Source organism: Hemicordylus capensis, chromosome 2, assembly GCF_027244095.1.
Source record: "Hemicordylus capensis ecotype Gifberg chromosome 2, rHemCap1.1.pri, whole genome shotgun sequence".
NCBI lineage: Eukaryota > Metazoa > Chordata > Lepidosauria > Squamata > Cordylidae > Hemicordylus > Hemicordylus capensis.
In genome coordinates this window covers 42,508,249-42,527,076 of record NC_069658.1, presented here as the reverse complement: position 1 = coordinate 42,527,076, position 18,828 = coordinate 42,508,249, and the positions used below count along the sequence as shown (strand labels likewise).

Genomic DNA, 18,828 nt, shown 5'->3' with positions numbered 1-18,828 from the left:
TTTTGACACTCCATGTTATATCTCCTGAATGGCTTGGCCAATCATCTCAAACATCTCATTGTGGTAGTATATGGTGATAGAATTAAGTGTGTGGAGTTTGAAGGAGACTGAACTGTTGGGTTTTTAAAAAAATTTTTTAATGTTATTATACATGCTATAACTGAGACAAACGAAAAATAATAATCCTCTCTCTTTCAGTATAACAAGCAATTTCACTTAAGCAAGCAATTCTGACAGCAAATCTGATACAACAGAGAGATATTCCAATAATGCTGACAAGCTAGAGGGTCTCTTCTGTGATGTTCAGTTAAAGTTGACAAAATCAAACATAGATACTGTTGGATTACATAGCTCTGTTGGGTCCGATACAATGCATAGCTGTAGTAATTTAGACAAAATTTACCTAATAATGTAAGTGGCTAATTCTCAACACTAAATTATTGAACATAAGAAAAACCCTGCTGGATTAGGCCTATTTAGTCCAGCATCCTGTTTCACACAGTGGCCCACTAGATGCCTCTGGGAAGCCCACAAGCAAGAGCTGAGAGCACATCCCCTCTCCTACTGCTACTCCCTCTCTCCTCCTCCTCCTATTGCTTATTTTTCTATATAAATTTAATGTTTTTTTTAGGAATAATTGTTTTGGGGGAAATGTAGGTTAAAAACTACTGACACTATATGCAATTTTAAAAATCTTTAAGTACTTGGTGTCTAAAATAATAGCTGTAGAACATTCATTGATGAAATTATTTTCCTTTGGCAAGGCTTATGGAAAATGTTGATGGGAGGGGGGAATATAAACTGCAACATTTGAAGGAATGTTGGCTAAAAATAAATAAATAAATAAATAAATAAATAAATGTTTTATTTATTTATCATATTTATATAACGCCTGAAATGTATGTCTCTAGACATAAGAAATATATAGATATACATATTCCTAATATGTATGTCTCTAGGCACAATGTTGGCATAACATTTCTTTTTTGCACATGTAAATGAAAGAGGAAAAAAGCATAGTTCCTAATTTATTCACATTAGGACTGTATACAAATTAATAAACATATTTCTTCATCAGGGTCTTTGCGCATCACATATCTGGGTTTTGCACCTGTGTAGAGCTACGATTTGGAGTCTTCCAGAGTTTTACCATATGGAGTCCCACGATTGTTCATCCCCTCGCTCATTCTAACAAAGGAAAATGGATTTTTTAAAAAATTAATGATACATTAGAGCAAGAGATTCACAACTCCAAACATTCTACTTATTCATTCAAATTTTATCTTGTAAACAGGTCAGGCTAACATCCATTCCCCCTCTCCCAAAGGTAATTATTAGGGATGTGCAAAAAATTTCGGGCACAGAACGATCTGTGCCCGAAACGAGCAATTTCGGGTGATTCAGGTCCAAACCGAATCACCCCCGATGTCCCCCAATATTTTTTGGGGCCGAGCCGAATCACCTGAATTTCGGGCCCAAAAAATTTGGGTGATTCAGGATGACATCTCTTTGAATTTCCTGCCTTTTTGCATCCATTGATTTGAATGCAAAAAGGTCTGAAGTGATGTCAGCCCGAATTTTGGGTCCCAGGGGCAAAATAGTGGGGTGGGGTGGTAGTGCCTAATGGTTGGAGGCTACCACCCAAATTTCAGGGGAATTGGGCAAAGGGCTTATTTTTGGGGAATTTTTGGAGTTTTAGTGTCTTTGGGGCAGTTTGGGGGCATAGAGTGGGATCTGGGCAAAAAGAGTGGAGTGGGACGGTAGTGCCTAATGGGTGGAGGCTACCACCCCAATTTCAGAGTGATGGGGCAGAGGACTGATTTTTGGGGAATTGTTGAAGTTTACGCATCTGTAAGGTTTTCCCCCATAGAGAAGCATTGAGGTGTCAGCAAATTGATAGCTTCACGCGGGGGGCAAAGGGGTGGCCTAGAGCAGTGTGGGGTTGGTGGTAGTGCCAGGTAGGGTCAAGGAAGCTACCTGAATTTTTTCAAAGGATTTGGGGAGAGGGCTGATTTTTGGGGAATTGTTAAAGTTTACGCGTCTTTAAAGTTTTTCCCCATAGAGAAGCATTGAGGTGTCAGCAGCCCCATAAGTGCACTTGGGGGGTGCTGGGGTGGCCCAGAGCGAGTGGTAGTGTAGTGCACATAGGGTGTCAACCACCCAGTGTACACCCAGTGTAGTTGGCACATAGGGTGCCAACCACTCCCATGGGTTTCTAACCCATGGGGTACACGGTTCTGTTGTTTCAGAGGTATTCTGAGTGTGGATTCTATGATAGCTAATGATTAGCTATCATAGAATCCACACACAGAATACCTCTGAAACAACAGAACTGTGTACCCCATGGGTTAGAAACCCATGGGGGTGGTTGGCACCCTATGTGCACTACACTACCACTCGCTCTGGGCCACCCCAGCACCCCCCAAGTGCACTTATGGGGCTGCTGACACTTCAGTGCTTCTCTATGGGGAAAAACCTTAAAGACGCGTAAACTTTAACAATTCCCCAAAAATCAGCCCTCTGCCCAAATCCTTTGAAAAAATTCAGGTAGCTTCTTTGACCCTACCTGGCACTATCACCAACCCCACACTGCTCTAGGCCACCCCTTTGCCCCCTGCGTGAAGCTATCCATTTGCTGACACCTCAATGCTTCTCTATGGGGGAAAACCTTAAAGACGCGTAAACTTCAACAATTCCCCCAAAATAAGCCCTTTCCCCAATTCCCCTGAAATTTGGGTGGTAGCCTCCAACCATTGGGCACTACCACCCCACCCCACTATTTTGCCCCTGGGACCCATTTTTCCTTCCCGAATCAGGGGTGATTCGGGTGGCCCAGATTCGGGCACAGAACAGATCAGGGGTGATTCGGTTTCGGGTCCCAAACCGAATCACCAAAAACCCGAATTGCACACCCCTAGTAATTATAGAATAAGAACTTATCCTAAATACACTTAAAACCTAATTTTTTAGGGGGGGCCTAGGAGATTTGAGCTACTTGCTACTTCAGTTCTGAGCAAAACCAGTGAAGTGCATAAAATGAATAAAGGTTGGAACTTGAACCTAGTAGATTGAAGGTCTGGATCTGGATTGAACAAACATAAAAACTGAACACAATTTTTAAAAAGTATACATTGCATTTCAACTATGAAGTGCTGTAAAGGAGACCCTTGAATATTGCAGGTTTATTTCCCACAGTTCTGCCCATTCATGAGCAACCTCCTTGTATACCAATTTAGTTATTGTGTGGGTAGTTTCAGTTGTTCACAGGTTTTCCAGTTAGGAAAACACCATTTACTACCCCCTAACTGAACAAGTAAAGGTAAAGTGTGCCATCGAGTCATTGTCGACTCCTGGTGCCTACTAGGAGTGTGCACGGAACTGGTCTGGGGCCATGTAAGAGGCCTCCGAACCAGTTTGGAATTGGGCCGGTCCAGTGGTCTGGCGGGTGTGTGTCTGTGTCTGGTTTTAAAGGTGGGGGGGTAGTAGCAATAGCACTTAGCACTTACATTTATATACCGCTCTATAGCTGGAGCTCTCTAAGCGGTTTACAATGATTTAGCATATTGCCCCCAACATTCTGGGTACTAGTACTTACCCCTCCCGCCACTTTTCCCCCGCCGGCGCTCCGCTTTGTTGCAAAGTTTTTTTCCCCCATCGTTGTCAGGAAAAAGGGGAAGTTGCTGCCACACATGTGCCCATCATGGCGCGCACACACCGCACACATCACATATTGCATGTGTGACGTCACACACGCAACGTATGACGTGTGCGGTGTGTGCATGCACCGCGACGGGCGCATGCATGGCAGCAACTTCCCCTCTTTCCTGACAACGATGGGGGCAGGGGCGGCAGGGAGGAACTCTGCCGCCCCAAAAACTTTGCAACAAAGTGGGGCGCCGGAGGGGAAAAAGTGGCAAGAGGGGTAAGTACTACCCCCCGCCCTTAAAGCCAGACACCCCCCAGTGCTAGACCGTGCCTCCGTGGTTCCGTGCACATCCCTAGTGCCCACAGAGCCCTGTGGTTTTCTTTGGTAGAATACAGGAGGGGGTTACAATTGCCATCTCCCGCGCAGTATGAGATGATGCCTTTCAGCATCTTCCTTTATCACTGCTGCCCGATATAGTACCAGCGGGGATTCGAACTGACAAACTTCTGCTTGTTAGTCAAGCATTTCTCCGCTGCGCCACTTAATACGTTAGTAAAGCTTGAACAGCCCTCACACAAGCTGAAATGCAGCATGCAGGCTTCTTAGCTGGTGTGCAGGGTTGGATATTTAAACTTTAAGTGTCCTGGAACAGCCTGTGCATCAGTTGAGAAGTGTGCAGCCTGCTCCAGGGTATTTAAAGTTTAAATAGTTAACCCCATGTGCCAGCTGAGAAGTGGTACACGTGTGGACTTTTAAACTTTCAATACCCTTGAAGCAGGCTGCATGCTTCTCAGCTGATGCATGAGCTGCTTCTGGCAGTTTAAAGTTTCAATATTCATTCTAACCTGCTTCTCAGCTGGTGCAGGCTAGTGGATATTTAAACTTCAAATCTGCTGGAATCAGCCTGTGCACTTCTCAGCGGCTGTGTGTGGAGGTTTTGTCTAAAAATCCAACCCTGCACCAGCTGAGAAGGAACTGGACACCATTTTTCAGGTTAGGTGTAGTACTTTGATATTGCAGTTTCAACATATATCATCCTTGCGATATTCAAGAGCCTCCTGTAGTAATGTATCAAGCCCCTGGTGGCGCAGTGGTAAAACTGCCGCCCTGTAACCAGAAAGTTACAAGTTCAATCCTGACCAGGGGCTCAAGGTTGACTCAGCATTCCATCCTTCTGAGGTCGGTAAAATGAGTACCCAGAACGTTGGGGGCAATATGCTAAATCATTGTAAACCGCTTAGAGAGCTCCGGCTATAAAGCGGTATATAAATGTAAGTGCTATTGCTATTGCTATTGCTATAATAGTGGTAACATCACAAAGACACACATTTAATGTGAGCTTTTCCTCAGATCAGTGAGGCATAGTTCTCTGGGAGTGGCTAGGTTCCAAAGAGCTGTGCAGCTAGTTCAGTGTGTGCCCAAGGAGGCTTTAAATTTGTATTTATTGATGTTTGTAGGATAGAATATTTGCTACTTTTTGTTAGTTCTGCATTTGATATTTTCAGTTTAAAGGGGTTAGAACAATAATGCAAATCAGGCTTTTTTGTGTGAATATGTGCATTTTGTTTTCTAAAAGTAACATACTAGTCAATGAAAAATGTTTTAGATCTTTTAAGTTATTCCTAATTCTTTATTTTTGGCATAAGCATGCTATTTCAGGATATTTATTTGTAATTTTATCTGTTTCACACAAGAATCAGATACATATTTTAGCTGTGGTAACACTTAATAGCATTCCTAATTCCTTTGGTCCTTTATGTTTAACAGTTCAGGCCGTGGTACTTGCCTTGATAATGAGCCTCCCAAGCGTGACTTTCTTTATCCTGCTGTGGCCCCAGGTCAGGTGTATGATGCTGATGAACAGTGTCGCTTCCAGTACGGAGCAACTTCCCGCCAATGTAAATATGGGGTAAGAACTCTTAATCCATATACTAAGTGTCCTGCTTAGTCATTTGTGTGTCATATATATAATGACATAAATGTTTAGTTAAATATAATTATCAGTGCAATGGTTTTCCATTCGTAATTATACCATAGCTCCTTTAAAATAGGGAATAAGAAGTGTTTATGCTGCATCTTTTGCTTGAGTAATTTGTATATATTTTGCTCCCAAATGTTTGATTAAGGATAAATTGAGCAATTTCCCAATAAATCAGGCAGACTATCTCAGAGCTTTAGCAAACTCTATTGACCTATTCCTGATTCCTTAAAGTTAGTTATAGAACTGTTGCTAGTGTCTGTTAGAGCAGATTTATGATATTCAGCTTCCATGTGAAAACTTCATGGTAGCTCTTCATTATTTTTTGTTAATGACTCATTATATTAATGACTCATTTTTAGTCACATTATTATAACATTATGAGTATTAAACATTCCAGGACTATTTCATCTTAATTTCATGTTCCTTGGTATTAAAGACTCGTAATAATTATGATAATAATTTAGAACGCTAACAAGTCACATGGAGAAAAATTAATATGTGGTTTTGGGAATATATACCCTCACCTATCTTTTAATAATAACAACATATACCCTTTGGAATAGTTTAAAATAATTTAATCTTGTAATTAAGAAAATTGACAGAGCATTTTTGTAGGCTAAAACATTCATTAAACTGATTCCGTGCTGTCAGTCATAGCTGAGATTAAATAGGGAAATAGTACTAAAATCATTATGTAGATTTTTTTCTAAGTTACATATTGTTTTATTCTCTTTTAAAATAAAATGTTTTTTCAATTAAAATGTTTAGCCACATCTAAAAAGAAAAAACACCCTCTATAAAACAATATGTCTAACCACTTACACTAATCACTTCTGTTAGGGATATAGTACAAAGGGAATTCATTTTTTATATCCCTGATGTGATAAGTGAAATATTATTCTTGGGATGACTCTTGGCAGCTCATATAGCAATGGATGTAAAAGTTGTTTGTGGCTGGCTGGCTGATTAGGTGTCTTCTTGATTTCTCAGCAAAGGGCTTTATTTCTGTTTAAGCTCCCACTACCCCTCTTCTGTTTTTTTCCTCCTTCCTTATATCCAGTCCACATGCTTTCATATTCTCCTTTTTTGCTTTTCCCTATCCAATTTTAGTGTATATCTAGAAACATAAGGTTTGCAGACACTTAATTCCATTATATAAACTATTCACATTTGAAGTACATTATGTTTTAATTTGCACTGGAGAGTTAGCAATGTGCATATTGTTATTGAACATACAGCTCATACCCTTCATTAGCATCTTCTCTTAAATGGTATATGCAATGTCGTGTTGATTACATAATGGAGTGATATTCAATGAGCGGGCTCCAAAGAACTGTGGGTAAAGCCTCTGTCCACACGTGAAAGCTTTTGCCTTTGCTGCCTACGTGTGGTGCACTTTGTCTGGTTTGGGGGCAGAACTACATCTTATGAGTAGTTCTGTGATTCTTTGGGAGTGTGTGTGTGTGTATATATATGCACAATTTTATTTCAGATTGCAAGTCCTTTGGAAACAGAGAACCATCTTATTTTTTTTGGTTTAAAGCACGCTGAAAACTTTTTATTTAAAAATACTGAGGCTGCAATGTGAAAGACTGGTGCAGGAAAACAGGGGCGGCTTAACTTTCCCCTAGTGCTGTTATCTACTGAAAATCATCCCCCAGCTGGAAAGGATACAGGTATTCTATACACAATGCCCCTATTAAAAAGGATACAGGTATCCTATACACGATGTGTAGCTCCACCCTTATATTGTAAATAGAAAAGGAAGCAAGAGCAAGGAAGTGAAGAGAACAAGCACCTGGCAGAAAACAGGCTATGAAATATTAACAGAGTTGACAGTATTCCTTATTTTTTTCCAGTTTACTCCTTCCCTCAAAAATGGCACTATTTTCCAGGCCTCCCTAAACCAATTCCAGGTGAAGGTGGGGAGATCTGTCTTCTCATGAGATTTGGCTTGCTTATTTATTTATTTATTTATTTATCTATTTATCTATTTATCTATTTATCTATTTATTACATTTATATCCCACTCTTCCTCCAAGGAGCCCAGAGTGCTGTACATAGTTGTAGTTAACCTGCCTTGTGAGGTGGATTCTGCTGAGAGATAGGTGACTGTTCCAGAGTCACCCAGTGAGGTTCATGGCTGAATGGGGATTGTAGGTGGATGGTATATACTGGCAAGTGCAAACTGGGATTGGGACTAACAACAGAGGAGATATTAACTCTCCTCTCTTTCCTTTGCTGGGTTGCAGAATGAAGGAGTTGCCACCTGAAGACAGATGAGTTATCTGGGGCTGGGTGGTTAAGGAGAAGATGAGAAGGAGGTCCAGCAACTCTAAGCATTGCCCCCAAAGGGCAGGAATTAAGCAGGTTCTTTCTCTAGCTGCTGCTTGCTGAATTCAAAAAGTTTCTTGTCTCATTCCCACATTTTCAGGCCTAGAACTCCAACTTCCCTCCAGCTCTTTTGTTCCCCAGCAAGATGAATCAGGCCCACAGTTTGAGAACAATGGCTGACATCCTGACTGAAGCGACATGCATGCAGCTGAAGGATGCGTTCCTGCAGCAATAGTATCTCCGCTTCTGAAGTGTGGGCACTCAAATGTGGAGAGGGGCTGAATTTTGCTGATCCCACCTTCCCTCGGAAGCACTCTGAACAATCCACAATAATGTCCCTGACGGTCGTGCAGCCCTCAGGAATATAACTACATTAGCACTTCAGAAGTGGGATCATTACTGCTGTGAGCATTCATTCTTTAGTCACATGCATACAGATTTAGCCAGGATGTCAGCCATTATATTTGTTCTGGAATTTTAATTCTCTGTTTGTGAATTAGTCCTATGAGAAAATGTTGAATTGGTTTTCAACAAAAAATTGATAATAACTAGTGAGCCCGGACACAGAGCATCTGCGCCTCTAGTTGGGCCCAGCCATCCCCCCCTCATGCCACCACCATCTCACCCTGGGGGGCCATGGCCAGGCCGTCCCACTGCTGCCACCTCCCTCTGCCTTGCCATCCTCCCGCCGCCCATCGTCCTCTCGCCCTCCTTCTCAGGCTGGCACCACCACCTCCCTCCGCCTCGCTGTCCTCCTCCTCCTCAGGGCAGTGGGGCTTTGCCTGCCGCCTGTCCTCCTCTTGCTGCCCATCGTCCTCTCGCCTGCCACCACAACTGCCTCCTGGCGTGCGTTGCCTCAACTCCTGGCTCAAGCTCCTCCCTCCCACCCTTGCACATGTCACCCCCTCTGGACCCACCATTGGTCATGGCTGCAGCGGGGGCAGAGCTTGCCACATCCCCATGTATCCCCTCTACAGGAATTAATTATATAGATAAGACAGATAGATATGCTTGCTGTTTTTTTGAAGGCATGGTGTAGTTGCCTACACCTTATCATGTTCCACTCATGATAAAATTCCTATGCAGAATTTACTTTTGTTTGGAATTTGTATTAATTTCAGATCCAGAAGATAGATCTGTGCAGTTGTGTTGGTCCAACAGACATGTCAGACTGATATGCCCTCTGTCAGGTATTGTTGCGGGGAGTTCTGTAACAACAGCAAGCAGCCTCCAACAGGTCAACACTATCAAAAAACCTCCTGGTGTTGTCACAGAAATCTGGGGATTCTGACATGTCTGTCAGACCCTCTGCCCTGGGACCCAGGTGGGGACAGGAGACAGGATGTCCTATGGCCTCTTTGCTCTGTGTAAGGAGTACTCAGCCAGATACTTTACCTGCCAGCGTGGTGAGCTATTTTTAATACCTTTCTTTGGTCCCTGAGTGGCATGGGTGGCTCTGGAATTCATAGTTTTTTCAGATGCTGCACCCGTTTTCAAAGGTGACATTCAGATGCTTAGCTCTTATTCAAAATTGCTGGTATTTGAGTTCTTAAATATTCTTTAAAAATAAATAAATTATTAAGTCCACTGGTCAGCATACTCACTAACTCTGTGCCTGCAGACCAGGAAGTGTGACCATGCTTAGAGAACTTTCAGAGAACTGCAGCAATTACTGGGGGGGGGCATTGTTGCCACCCTCTCTTGCCCCCCCCAGAAGCACATCGTGCATACAGTTCCCCTTATTTGCTCTTCCCCACTATCCATACATTAGACCAGGGTTTCTTAACCTTGGGCCCCAAGATGTTGTTGGACTACAACTCCCATCATCTCCAGACATGGCCTTTGTGGCTGAGGATGATGGGAGTTGTAGTCCAACAACATCTGGGGGCCCAAGGTTAAGAAACCCTGCATTAGACTGATGCTGGTATTAAGACAGAAAGCTAACTTTAACATTTATTTATTTATTTATTTATTTATAACATATTTTTTATACTGCCCCAAACTTGCGTGTCTGGGTGGTTTACAACAAAAAATAACAGAAAAATTAAAACATTTCATCAATAGCTCCATGTGCATCAAAGTAGTATGGAATGATCAGTTGGCCCTTTATCAGCAGCAAAAACGAGATTATGGGATAGTGAAAGGGGCTTCCTGGGGAGAAAAGGTATTATTTGGATGTGTGTTTCTGGAGAATGAATAACTTCTTCTTGCAGGAGAGGAGAACTGGTAGGTGGAACTGGAGTGGCCCATTACCCTCACTAGGTGGTGGTGTGAGATGTGATCTATTGCCCTCATTATCAGCTCTAGATCGATCTAGTTACAATGTAAGTGAGATTTGAAAATAAAACTCTACACATAATACAAAAATTTCAACTCCACAATTTTTGCTTCACCATGTGGCGGGTGATATTCACCAGTCACTCCTTCCCCTGGAAGTGCCTTTTACAACCTAAAAATATGTCCCCAAGGGCTGCATGACCCTCAGGGACATGTCAGGTGTCATGGGACACTTCCAAGGGAAGGAAAGAGGAGGTCTGGAAGTTCTCTTAATGGGGATACTTCTTCCTGGCGTGTGGGCACATTGTTAGAGAGGATGTCAGCCACGTTCATTTATGTTAAGGAAGTTGCTCCCTAGATAGCCATTTCATTGCATTTATAACTTTTGTCCTTTCCTTTCTTTCATATTCTATCCATCTCCTCCTCTTGTTGCTATTCTTGCATTACATTAAATGTGCATTCTTAACGTAAACATATTCTCGCATTGATTATTCTCATCATTAATCAGTTTTAAATAGGGATGTGCATGAACCTGTTTGGAGGCCCTTTTATGGGCTGCCGAAGAGGTTCGGAAGACCAGCAGTTCGACCAGTTTGAAGGCGGGGGGATACCTTTAAGGACTGGGGAGGGTTACCCCCCTGACCACGTTTCTCCTGCCAGTGCTGCAATTTAAAAGGGCCCGACTGGGCCGCAGCATACCTCCCTGCCGCCTCGTTGCCTCCTTGGACCGGACGTGACCGGAAGTACACACCAGAGACCCTTTTAAACTGCAGCACCAGTGGGGGGAGTGCAGGGGGGGGGAGAGCACCCTCCCTAGTCCTTAAAGGTATCCCCCCTCCCCCCTCGAGCCGCTGCCCCCTGTCGGATCTGTGCACATCCCTAGTGTTAAAAACATAAATATTTTAGAATCTGAGAACTAATTTGTAGACTTCCAAGCTGTGGTTGGGCACACACTCATGTGGAGGAATGAAAGTTTGAACAAGGAGAAAGAGTTGCAGCAATTCTTGTAGCAGTGGCTGGGAAAAGTACTGCTCCAGTAACATAAGCCATTCTGGTTGTATCTTTGTTTTCAATTATCTCCATGTGATCTGTAGCAATATTTCAGTGGTAGCTATGATGTTAATGCTACCACAGTAGCAGTAAGTAGTGGGACAAGATTCCAGTTATTCTGAACCTTCTTATGGTGTAAAGCACCATAGACAGAGACATAATTTTTTCTACAGCTCTTAAGTATTCATATGTTGCATGTACAGTTGCAGTCTCCTATTTGTATTTTGTATTAATCCTTGCTCTTCCTCTCTCTCTCTCTCTCTCTCTCTCTCTCTCTCTCTGCACTCTTCAGTTGCTAACATTAATGCTGCTACATTTGTACAGTACTTGTACACAAAACAATGAAAGAAGATATATTTGAGACATCTTTCTGTACCACCTTTTTCATACTTCCAGATCACTTTGATCACCTGCATCGAGACATTTTATTGCAGTTTGCCTCTGAGCTAATTCAAAAAATAAACTTAGTCTTGATTTTAAATGTATTTGTTAACTTATCTCAGAGATTATGTGGCTGAAAAAACATGTATTTATTTCTGGTTTGCTTCATATCTACAGATTTGTATGGTAGACTGAGACTTGAAACATTTTCTATAACTGAAGGCTTTAGACAGATGGTAGACTTGCTATTGCATTTTATTATCTGTAAAGCTCTTTTCTGCTAGTGCCAAGTTGGTAATAGATTCTAGACTTTAGTCTTCTGTCTTACTGCACCATTTTATAGACCACTGGCAGATACATATAAAGGGCCATACTCTGTTCTTGGCTTTGAATGTATATTTTTGTAAGCATGCATGTATATGTATGTAACTTAGGCAGTGTTGTGGAGTTTGGGGGAAATTATGAATTGGGAAATTTTCTGGAACATCTTCCACTTCCCTAAAGAGATTTGACTTATATATTTAATAAACACTAAAAAGTACCCTATGTTGATTTTATGTGCTGTATTTCAAACGTTTTCCTAATAGGCACAAATATTTGGACTGAAATAGCTGATTATGAAAAAATTCAATAAAGCATATTTAATGTGATTTAAATATCATATGCAAACTGATTAAAAGCTCTATGTGGAAATTACTTGGATTCCTTGTAAAAGTTTAAAGACAACACACAGTAGTGTTTTCTACAAACACTTCCAACCTTCCCAGCATTACAAAGAAATAAAAACTGCATTCTGCATGTGCTGGATGTGAAACCAAAATAAATAGCAGTTTTAGTTTTGTTTTCACTTTCAGTCTGTGATGGAATAAGAATAGCTTTGACTGTGCAAGTCAAATTGATACAAGTCAGGTGAAGTCATAGTTTGGATGATTGTGTTTTTTGTTTTATTTTAAACAGGCACCCCTTTTACAGATCAACAAGGCTATGTGCATGAGGCACATACGTGTGCATGCACACACCACACTCTCAGTTGCTCACTTCCTAGGGATAATTACCTTTTTAAAGCTAATTACAGTGCTGAAACTGAATAGTTTGCCTGTTATTGGCCAACATCAGACCAACCAAGTGTGTATGTGTGGTAACACTGTGCACACACACTATAGCTGAGAGGCAATTTTAGTCAATCTCCCCTTCTCTCTGTGTCTGATTGTGACTCCCCCCAAAATGAAATTTTTCTGTGGGGAAATATAGCACTGGAAAAATGTCTGCCCTGCATCACTGAACCTCAGGAAATAGAGTATAATCTTGTTCCGTTTGCACCTCCCACCCGCCCCAAAGCTGAGTTTCTTGGAGACCCCAGATGAATTACTGGTTCTCAATAAATTGCCCCTTAGCAGAGAAAAGCATGTGAAGCCTATTGGGTGAGTTGCATATTAAGTACATAAGAGTGCTTCTCCACATAATTAGCCTAAATGAAAATGTTTTGAAAAACATTTGAGTACAGCAGATTATTGCCAGATATGTTAAACTCTTTTGTTTCCTGTCCCTCTCTCCCTCTGTGCCTTAGTCCTCATATTCACTTTGCATGTCTCAAAATCTTGCATTTCTCAAATAGAGTTGAAGTGGGACCTGTAACAAAATATTGTACTACACATGTCTAGGATGCTTTACACTATTAAAAGGTATTGTTCTCTTTACTTTTCTTTTAACTTACTTATATGTACCTAGGGTTATGTATTAACCTTGATCATATAGAAACCCTGAATGTATAGAAACTAGATATGTAGAACTCAGTGGCTGGCATCCTGACTAATGAAGCACATGTGTAAAAAGGTTTTGTAGGGTCATGCCAGGAGGCTGTGTGCATCTCCCCCAGTCTTCTGCACATGCTGTTGTGCAAGGGGATGAAGACTTCTGAATGCTGCTTGTGTTCTAGATGTGTGTCAGTAGTTTCTAATCTTACAGATTGCTTTTCTAATCTTACAGAACGCTTCCAAAGTGAAAGTGGCCCTTGGACGCCTGAGCTCCCTTGTAGGAGGAGCTAAGTACACTAAGTACAACAGTACACTTGTAGGAGGTCTGGGGCAGTTATGCACGGGCTCGAGGCGTGTTCCCACAGAGCCACCTTACAAGCACTTTGTTAGTCAGGATGTTAGCCACTATATAGATTGTAGAAACGGCTGCCTTATTTTAGTGTCCAATTTTGCTTTCATTCTAATAAGCCCTCAGCCACCTGAGTTCACTATGAGTACAGGAAGGGGAAGGACAATACTTAGTACCTATACAGAAATTTCTGTGGCAGGAGACTATAACTCTGTGCACAATTAAGATCCCATGAATGGTGGAGTGTTGGAATCACATTGGCTTATCAGACGTGCCTTGCCCCAGGTCTCTGTGCCATCTGTGCTTTGGGATATGTTTGCAGAGGGGCTTACGTACAAAGAGCCCAACATGTTTAGGCCCAAACTGTGCCATCTGTACTCACAAAACCATAATGTCTAGATTGCAATATTCAGGTCTATACACATTCTGCTCCAAATGAGCAAGCCTAAAGTTAAAAACAAAAAACAAAAAACCCAACGAACCATCATTAATATTTGTAAGGAACTCCTTCATTTCTGGACTGAGGAGGAAACAGTTTTAGCAGTCTCTAAGTTATATTGATATTATGGGCTCCGCTTATATATAGCAACAGATCATTGGTGCAAAAACAATAAATGCCATTTAGAGTTTCATTAACTTAAGACTGAAGCAGTTGTTACATAGTAATTTGTAATGAAATATCCTGACTCCTTTTTTAAAGTACTAGAGCCACTGTAGGAGAATTCCAATTTTCATTGAAACAGTGGTGCAAGGGGAGGAGTTGGCACTTTCCTTTCCTGCAGTTTTCTGAATCTAAATTTCTCCAATCTCCAATGAGCTCCACAGCAGGAAAAAACAAGCACAATACAAACCAAGACCCTGATTAAGTATCTCAAATCACTCCAAGCTCAAAGCTTTCCTGAACTTAAAACCTGCTTAATATTTGTTGCTTCCCAATTCCCTTAGTTGATCAGTCATCATGGTCTTGTTCCTGCAACTATCTCCTTTCCATGTGGTAAGAGAGCAAAAGTAGGATACTTGAAATCTGCACAAATTCTTTTGAAATTCTCCAAGTTTCACATTAGGGGTGGAGCTGTAATTGGGCAAACAGGTCCAGTGAACATGAGCTGCCTGCTCTTGAGCCCTTCGCTCCCATATATTATAATGTGGTATCCCTCTGCACCACTCTTGCTGCCTCTTCTCACTGTTGCCTCTACCACTGCTATCCGTCCATCACTTTGTGCCGGCTCCTGCTGCAGCGAGAGGGTGGATGGGCTGCTTCCTCTCTTGCTTGCACACTAAAGCAAGCAGACAACCAATTCACTTGCTCACCAGGGCAAGAGCTGACATAAAGTGACAGGTGGGTAGTGGTGGAGGCAGGAAGAGGAGGTAAAGGAGGCGGCAAGGTAGAGATGACGCAGAGGGGCCAGCACTGGGCCTCCACGTGATATTAGAGGGGAGTGGGTCTTTGGTGTTGAGGTCATGCAGTCTGGAACACAGGCTGCTACAGCGCTTCCTATGCTCCCATTGGACATGCAGAAGCAGCAGTAGGTTGCAGCAGCTTCAGGTACTGCACTGTAGTTGTGATTCAATAGTTGATGCGTGCTCAAGAATATGATAATCGGAGATAGATATTGCAATGCAAGATGGTGCATGATAATCAGAGATATTGCAATGTAAGGTGGAAGGGCATTTAGATGCAGAGTGGCATCCTTGAACCAAGGACCAGAATTCCCCTCCCGACAAGGACCCAGTTTATTTTATGAATAAAATGAAGCTCTTTCTGTTAGACACTGGCAGCTTTTGCGTCTGCATAAGTTGCCTGTGCCTGAAGGTACTTTCGGCTTTCTTGAGATCTTGCCAGATAATTCTCTAAACAACTAAAATATTTAGCCATTAGTTTTGTTTTTTATGTAAGCCTCTTCCTTAAATCACTAGTTTAATTGAGAGCCATGTGTTGAGTTCTCTTTTCTGATGTCTAGTAGTCTTCCTGTTTATCTATTGTTTTCTAACCTTGCTACTAAGATACTTTTCGCCTGCACTGCTGTCTTAGCCATCTTTCAAAGCACATAATAGAGTTTGCAGATGTAATGTATAGATGCATAAGGGTCTGGAGCAGAGCCTTGCTAATTTTGACATGGCTTTTGATTCCAGTGTGAATCAAGTGGAATGAATAGCTGCTTACAATGCAGGACAAAGTTCAAATGCTAGATGGCAGATAAGGGAAGGATTATATAAGTTTGGTGAGTCTGAAAGGAAAAAGTATTGTTTCACGCTTGATAGGTGAGAGGTTCATAGCTTTGGTAAGGTTCAGATAAGCACCCAATATTTAGGAAAATAAGATGAGAACATAATATATTACATAGCCTGAGCTTAAAATATCACAATTCCTTCAGCATGTATGAATTGATAACATGCTGCACCGCTTCATAATGAGCATTTCTGAAAATGGAGCACTAAGATTTGCAATTTTGGGGTGCTTATCTGAACCTAACCAAACATGCTGAACTTTCTGAGGTTCACACATGTCTAATATTCACCCTCAATATATATATACACACATGAATGACCACATGGATGAAATGAGGGTGGAAATCTATTGGCTGGAAAATTTTGCAGCTCTGAATTGGAAATCATAATCCAAGTAACTCTGTTGATGCTCTGTTTTAACAAATGCTCATCAAGAGGTGCAGCATATTATAGAATAGCACATGCTGAAGGAATGATAATGTTTTAAAGTATTTCAAAATTATACTATAATAAAATCCTAAATGATTATATTGTGTTTACTAATGTATTTTTCATCTTATTTTTCTCAATATTGTGAAAATGGAAAAATCTAATTTTGTACAACTTTTTGACTTATGTTAGAATCTAGATTTTGGAAACATCACAACATGTTATACTCATGCAGTTAATGCTAAATTGAACTGTGGTGATGTTCTGTTATTGAAATGTAGGATAATTTTGGATGTATAATTTCAAAATGCCTATATATAAAATTCTGCATGATGTACAGAAAAAAGGCTCCATCATTTAAAACATATGGGCAACAGGAAGATAATTTGATTTGCTGTTTTTTTTCTCTAGATGGGTTCAGCTTTCTTTAATTTACTGCAAATACAAGCATCCGAATTCCAAACTGAAGTCATGGAGCCGTAAGATACACCGTTACAGGTTGTCATCTATCTTGTCTTGATCTTGTGAAAGGCTACAGCTTCAGTTTATGTTTTTATTACAATTGCCCATATTTCTCAGAGAACTGCTCTTTTAGATGCACAAATACAGACACTGATTTTGAACTGATTGATTAGATTTCAAAATTTGTTTCCTTTACCTACTATAGTTTTTTGTTTTTTAACCAAGTTATTTAGGAAATAGGATTAAGATCTTATATTTTTACTCTCACTGGATAGCTGAAAGATAAAAAGATCTGAAATTAGTTTATTGGATCACCTAATATTAATTCAAAAACATGCTCATTCTTGCTGATAGAGGCTCTGGTTCTGACCTTTAAGGGTCAGTGCTCTCAGATTCTTTTCACACTAGATTATTGAAAACAGCTGTTCCAAATTGTAATTGATACAATAATGGAAATTAGGAGAACATCTCAAATCCAGAATCGCAGAGCAAACATATGCCATGCAAGGTGATCAATTTTGTAAACCACAATAATAATTTTTTAAAAGTTTTTAAATTAGTCTACTGATTAAAGACATATAAATAAACTTATTTATATCTTCATAAAAGAAAATATTACAAGTGTATTAATTTCACATACATTTAAGTAATGTGAAAATAATAAATTAATGTTAAGTAATTTATTATTGTTATACAGAATAATGGCTGACGACATGACTAAAAAAGCCCCAGTGCAGTGAGAAGATCAGAATAACAGTGCTACATTGGGGAAGGGGAGGTTTTTGACAACCTCTTCTTCCCCAGTAACTCCTCGGTGTTACTCTGAAAGCTGCTAAGTCTTCAGGGACATATTTTCAGGTGGCACAGAGGGCTTGCTGGAGAAGGGGAGGTAGTCAAAAATCACCTTTTCCCTGGTGTGCCACTGCAGTTAGTCTGGAAGTGCTGTTATTCTGATCCTAAGTAATTACATGCCCTGGAAAAGATTGAGGGTGTCCTAATTAGCTGTAGGTAGGGAAAAATATGGTTGTAGGTAGGGAAAAATATGGCATGGGACCTTATGCTGACAGAGAAAATTATTGGTTCAGCGCATTGTTCCTATCCCCTCTTCTGACTGTTCCTTTAATGGGAGGTTTCCTAGTAGGGATGTGCAGAATGGTTCACAGTTGGAATGTTCTTACCATGAACTGGGCCGCTTCAAGTGTTTCAAGCTTGGAATGGAATGCCCTTCAAATGAAGGGCCTCTTCCAAGCTCAGAATAGAACAACTGCATTCTGAGTTGGAGCACTTGAAATGTTCCAAGCACTCAGAAATGGTGCTCTTATTGCCTCTTGTGTAGTCTTCTAGCCATTTGTCTGGTCAGCACAATCATACAAATGGCTGTCGCGTGTGTCCGGAGGCCAGAAGATTCCATTTTGGAGTCCAAAATGCCATTTGGAGTGTTTTGAGTGTTCCAAGCTGGTTATTCTGACAGAACAATCTGGGCATTTACTTTCCGTTCCAAACTCAGAACAGAACGCAAATGCTGTTCCATGCACATCCCTACTCCCTGGTTCTCTTATCAGACTGCCCTTTGGCCTTCTGGTGCTGCTGCTTAATGCCAGGTCAGCCCAAATATAATATCATTTATTTATTTATTTATTTATGCATTTTTATACCGCCTTTCGTTAAAAGATAGCCCCAAGGCGGTTTACAAAAGTTAAAAACATACAATAAAAACACAATAAAAACATCATGCTAAAAGTATAAAAACATATAAAAACAGGCATAAAACAATACAACAAATAAAAACACCCAGAAGCAGCAGTAAAAACAATTATGTAAAAGCCTGGGTAAAAAGCCAAGTCTTTACAAGCTTTCTAAAAGCCGTGATGGAGTCCGAGGAATGAATGGCCATTGGGAGAGCATTCCAGAGTCTGGGGGCAGCAACAGAGAAGGC

General features: G+C 41.0%; 1 protein-coding gene and 1 long non-coding RNA gene across 8 annotated transcripts in view; one reads left to right on the top strand and one right to left on the bottom strand.

Moving 5' to 3' along the window:
- The window catches only part of ADAMTS6 (ADAM metallopeptidase with thrombospondin type 1 motif 6), a 307,359-nt gene that overhangs the window by 140,250 nt on the left and 148,281 nt on the right, over positions 1-18,828 (top strand). For all 7 annotated transcript variants that reach the window (XM_053298693.1, XM_053298688.1, XM_053298689.1 and 4 more), the window contains one exon: positions 5,414-5,555. In XM_053298693.1, coding sequence (XP_053154668.1) covers positions 5,414-5,555 — 142 coding nt within the window. The remainder of the gene's footprint in view (positions 1-5,413; positions 5,556-18,828) is intronic.
- LOC128345956 (uncharacterized) lies at positions 1,016-18,271 on the bottom strand. The gene is made up of 2 exons (XR_008316716.1): positions 18,071-18,271; positions 1,016-1,188 (listed from the first exon to the last, which is right to left on the bottom strand). It is a non-coding gene; the product is annotated as an uncharacterized LOC128345956 (long non-coding RNA).